The sequence below is a fragment of the Chinchilla lanigera genome, unplaced genomic scaffold, assembly GCF_000276665.1.
Source record: "Chinchilla lanigera isolate Chin_1 unplaced genomic scaffold, ChiLan1.0 scaffold00121, whole genome shotgun sequence".
Classification (NCBI taxonomy): domain Eukaryota; kingdom Metazoa; phylum Chordata; class Mammalia; order Rodentia; family Chinchillidae; genus Chinchilla; species Chinchilla lanigera.
Window position 1 is genome coordinate 3,874,723 of NW_004955522.1, and position 5,251 is coordinate 3,879,973.

Genomic DNA, 5,251 nt, shown 5'->3' on the forward strand with positions numbered 1-5,251 from the left:
ACAGCAATCCTCCTGCCTCAGCTCCCGAGTGCTGGGATTACAGGCAGGAGCCACCTTGCCCGGCTGCCATTAAATTTAGAAATGCAAAAAAACCCGGGTGTTATGGCACTTGCCTATAATCCCAGCACTTGGGGGGCTCAGGCAATAGGATGCAGTGGGTTTGGGGCCAGCTTGAGCTGTTTAGTAAGACTGTCTCTAAATAAATAAATAGATAAAAGAAAGAAAAGCAAAAGAAAATAGCCTACCCACGTGAAGAGTTTAGAACTAATTTAAACAGCTAAACCAAGCTTGGAGATGCAAAGGTAAACATAAGACAAAGGATAAAAGTTTGAGATAAGAATAAAAAGACAAGGACTCTCCCCCTCAGAAGAAGATTTATCCAGAATATACTAAGTTAGACTTTAACCGTGTCTTCCTATCTCCAACCTGGAGAGAAGATAATCAGTTTTCTGTTTGAACTCTTTAAAGTCCAGCCCCTTCCCATATTATAGACCGCTCAGTTAGGTAGAAATATTGTAGGAGGTTGGACAGGGCTGGCCCTTGAGAGGTTGATGCAGAAGACCACCATGACTGGAGGTATATTCGTTGCAGGCCAAACTTCAGGAAAAAAAGAAACTACTCACACATACGCTTCCACTAGGGATGAATAGCAGTGATTGATATTCTAAACAGACATCAGTCACCTTGGAGGGATTGGACCTAAGGTGGCAAACCTCCTTATCCCCACCCCACCCTTCCTGGAAAGTCCCTGTCCATCCCATGTGACTTGCTGAGCCTACATCACTTGCTTCCCCATTTAATCCCCATTTAATCAATATTACCCACACCTACCCTGTGATTTTTCCATTGGATCAATATTAATTTTTTGTTTTGTTTTGTTTTCCCGGTACCGGGAATCGAACTCCTGACCTTGTGCTTGCCAGGCAGGCACTGTGCCGCTGGGCTAAACCTCCAGCCCCTGGATCAATATTAATTAAGGGACTATACTTATAATCTTGTTGATTGGTTATAGTTCTGTCCCACTTTAAACCCACCTCACCTTGTGGCTTTGCTTAATAAACATTCTTGAGAAGTGGGGTTGGTGGGCAACCCACTTTCCGGGCCCTTTTCTGTTCCCCTTAGACAGAAGCTTTCTTTCAGTGTAATCTTCCTACTCTTGTTCCTGGAATTCATTCCTTGATTTTATTTTTTTAATTTTTTTTTTTTTTTTTTTGGTGTTAGGAATCAAACTCGTGACCTCAGGCTTGCCAGGCAGATTCCTTGATTTTAGAGAACATGAACTTGCTGTTTCAGACATCTAGCAGGTTGGGAGTTATAGTTCTCTTATATCACCCATGCTTTGCTTATGCACGTACAGTCAGGACAGAGATCCGTAGAACTTCTTTTTTCCCCCTTTTGATGGGTATCCAGTAAGAGTTTATCATTATCATTATTGTTATTTCCTTTGTTTTTTCTTTTTCTTTGTGTTCTGTTTTTTGAGACAGGGTCGCAATATGTAGCAGAGTCTGGCCTCGAACTCTTGGCAACCCTCCTGCCTCAGTCTCTTGAATGCTGGGATTATAGGCATGCACCACCACATCTGGCTTCTTATTATTTCAATAAACAGTCCAGAACTCCTTTTGCCCTCAGATTTACTCTTTTTTTTTTTTTTTTGTCTTTTTGAGACAGGGTCTCACTGTGCAGTTCAGGCCGGCCTTGAGCTCACTTTGTAGCCCAGGCTGGTCTCGAACTCGCAAGGATCCTCCTGCCTCAGCCTCCCAAGTGCTGGGATTACAGGCATGCACCACCACACCAGGCCTTCAGATTTATTCTTCAATTTGGGGAGACAAAGAACTCGGGTTTATACACAATGAACTGTTTCAACTGCACCTTGGACTCACCTGGAAGTTTAACACATATTAACACCTGGGTCCCAGGCCAGAGATTCTGATATGTTGGAGTGAAGCCTGTGCTTCTAGTGTGCGGCCAAGTTGAGCACCACCAGTGCAGACCGCGTTTGTGGGGAACAAGGGTACACAGCAAGCATCATTCATCACTAACTTTGGCTTATCTATAACTTCTCATTGTAAAGTTGTAGGCAGCTGAGTTAGATAGAAATACTGTAGGCAGTCAGACTGGGCCAGGCCCTGGAAGGAGCCAATATGGAAGACAAGGTACCTTGCAAATAGAGACGTACCTGCTGCGGGCCAGGCCTCAAGACAAAAGATTGAACAACACACCCACATACCTCCCTAGGGTTGGACATCAGGGATTGATATTCTAAGTAGGTAGGCCTGGGAACCACCCTGATAAACAGATATGCTTTCGACTCTCAGCTGAGGCGGGGGCTTTCTGTTTGAACAGACCGGTCGTCTGTCAGGGATTTTCTCTTCAAGTTGGAGGGGGTACAGTGTGAAGGACCTAATAGTCTCCTTTTTCCTATCTTCATTTCATCTACCCTACCTCACAGGGCCTGTCAGAAACCAGCCGCACAGCAGGTTTACAGCTGCCTTAGAGCTGCTCCCCAGCGCTCACCTCTGTCCGATCAGAGGGACTTCAGATTCCAAGGCTGCGGGAGCTGCACGGTACGGGTGCCCTCTCGCTCCTCAGTCACAGGGAAGCACCCGCACACCCCTCAGCCCTGTCCATGGTTTGTCTTCCACGAAACAGAAACCGCTCAGGTGCCAAAAAGGCTGAGGACTGCAGATCCGGAAGAGGAGCAGCCCTGGGGCCTGAGGGAAACACCAGCTGCTGAAAGCGGCCGGGATTGTCCCCTTGTCCCCAGTGAGGATGTGGCCCTGCCAGAGCTTAGATGTCAGAATCTGGTCTCCAGAACTAAGAAACATTAACCTTCTTGGTTTTAGGCTGGTCTCACACTTGGGGGGAATGCTTTTGCCTCAGCCTCCCCAGGGCCGGGATCACAGGCGTGTGCCCCAGACCTGGCGCTCTGTGGTCCTAAGCTGCCCGGTTTGTGATTCTTGTTCCAATAGCCTAGGACTCTAATACGACACCCATTAGCTTTTCTTGGAGAAGCCCTGAACTAGAATCATCCAAAGGCAACCGCTGACCAACCAGAGATGAAATAATTAGAGATTTATTTTCCACATAGTTTCTTTATTTGTAGGAGGAAACGGGAACAAGCAGCTCTTGAAGCAGTGCCAATTTTAGGGTGCACATGTTCTTACTTTTCTACTTGCTGGGTCATCTATGGACACAAACCCTGGTGCCTGGAGGGGCTCCCCCTCCCCGGGAAGTGCAGGCTGGAGCCGATCCGGGTGGGCAGCTTAAAACTTGGGAGAAGCTTGTGCTGGCCGAGGGGACTGAACCGTGGAGGGCGACTTGGGCTGTTCTGGGCCGCTCTGAGGCTCCTCTTTTTTGCATCGGATGCCCAGGAAACTGAGTATTTTCATCAGGAGCAAATCCACGATTTCTGCTTCCTCTGACAGCTGCAGGACAGAAAGGACCAAGTCAAGCGCCTGGAACTGTCCTCTTGGACCTTTTCTTTCTAAGGGGAAACCATGGATGTGTGGTCCTACTTGGGCCTGGATAAGGTCATCATTTAGGTCACTGAGGTTGGGGTAACCTCCTTCTGGAGCTCCTGGGGGTGCAGGCTCCCTCTTTCCCTCTGACAAGCCTGGCTGAGTTTGCCAGGCAACCTTTAAAATCCCAGCCTGAGTTGGGTGTGATGGCACACAGCTGTCTCAGCACTCAGGGAGGCTGAGGCAGGAGGATCACAAGTTTGAGACCAACTTGGGGAGTTCAGCAAGAGCCTGTCTCAAAGTAAAAAAATGAAAAAGGACTTGGGGGTATAGCTCAGTATTAAGGCTCTATGTTTAACCCCAGTACCTCAAAAAAAAAAGTTCTGAAATTATGAGTTAGATAATAGCAATAGTTACACAACTCTGAATATAAAAAAAATTGTACACTTCATTTTAGCTGGGTGTGGTGATGCATGCCTGTAATCCCAACACTCAGGAGGCTGAGGCAGGAGGATCCTCGAGAGTTCAAGACCAGCCTGGGCTACAAAGTGAGCTCAAGGCCAGCATGAACTGCATAGAGAGACTCTGTCTCAAAAAGCCAAACAAAACAAAACAAAACAAAACAAAAAAACCCAAAGACAGTACCTTTCATGACATGTGAATTATATTTTCAGTTAAAAAGTGTATCAATAAGCATGAGTTTAGTCTTGTGTGCTTTACACAGAAGGACTCCACTCTGAGAAACTAGCTCCAGTTGAAGGTGTTTTAACTGCCTGCACCCCAACCTGCAGCACAGGGTACAGCTTGACTGCCTCTGTGTCTAACCTAGCAAGGAGCCCTGCTTCCCTGCTAAGGTGAAAATGTGTTCTAACTACGGCATTATAGCACAGCAGTGCAGTGCAAGAGCACTGTGGCACAATGTGGGGTACATCTGGTTTGTCCCCCTTCTCACGGAACTCCTGAACCCCAGGGTCTCTGGAGTACTAGGAGCACCTTCTGCTATGGCACCGTGAGCCTTTTGGCACACTCTTGGGTTTATGCGAACGGACCGGGCTTGGGATGGAGCCCCTAGATAGCTCCAGGCTAGGGCCTGCTCCCGAAACACCTGGTGATAGAGGGCTGGAAGGTTCAACCCAGTCTGCTCATCTCTGCTGGGAGAGGGCGGCCGGGAGTACCCGGGGTAATGGCGTTGTGTTGTATTGTATTTGTGGGGCAGAGGGTGGAACCCAGGGCCTTGTGCATTTTAGGCAAGAGCTCTACCCTGAGCTACATCTTCTGCACTGTTTGTCTTTTATTTTGAGCAGAGTCTTGATAAGTTTCCTAAGTTGGCCTTAAACTTGGTTGGGATTCTTCTGCCTCAGCCTCCCAGAGTACTGAGTTTACAATTGTGCACCATCACACCCCTCACGTGCTTGTGACTTTGGGGAAATAATATTTTCCCAGGCTTCAGTCTCCCCGCTTGTGAAATTGGAACTTTGAGATACAGGGGTCTCTCAAGTCCCCCGAAGTCTCGTCTTGCACTGCTCAGCCCATCTTTCGACATCCGAGATCAATGGTCAGCGAAGGACAGGCCGCAGGAACTCACCTGACCACATTTTTGCTCCTCGCTGAACGCCACCAGGATGACGGAGACAAACAGATTCAGCACCACAAACGTCATAAAAATGACACACGACCCAATGAGGAAGGAGCCAAGCACTGGGCTGGAGTCCAGGACCTGACAAGAAGAAACCAGTGCCACTCCCGGAGTCCTGTGTCCTAGCAGACTCCCCACCCCACCCTCAGAGGGAGGC

At 48.1% G+C, this 5,251-nt stretch overlaps 1 protein-coding gene across 2 annotated transcripts in view; it reads right to left on the reverse strand.

Moving 5' to 3' along the window:
- Positions 1–3,083: 3,083 nt before the first annotated feature.
- Pkd1l2 (polycystic kidney disease 1-like 2) overlaps positions 3,084–5,251 on the reverse strand; it is an 85,392-nt gene continuing 83,224 nt past the window's right edge. For both annotated transcript variants that reach the window (XM_005409357.1, XM_013507110.1), the window contains exons 42-43: positions 5,044–5,175; positions 3,084–3,425 (exon numbers count right to left, since the gene is read on the reverse strand). In XM_005409357.1, the coding sequence (XP_005409414.1) occupies positions 3,264–3,425; positions 5,044–5,175 (294 nt within the window). In that variant the 3' untranslated portion in view covers positions 3,084–3,263. The remainder of the gene's footprint in view (positions 3,426–5,043; positions 5,176–5,251) is intronic.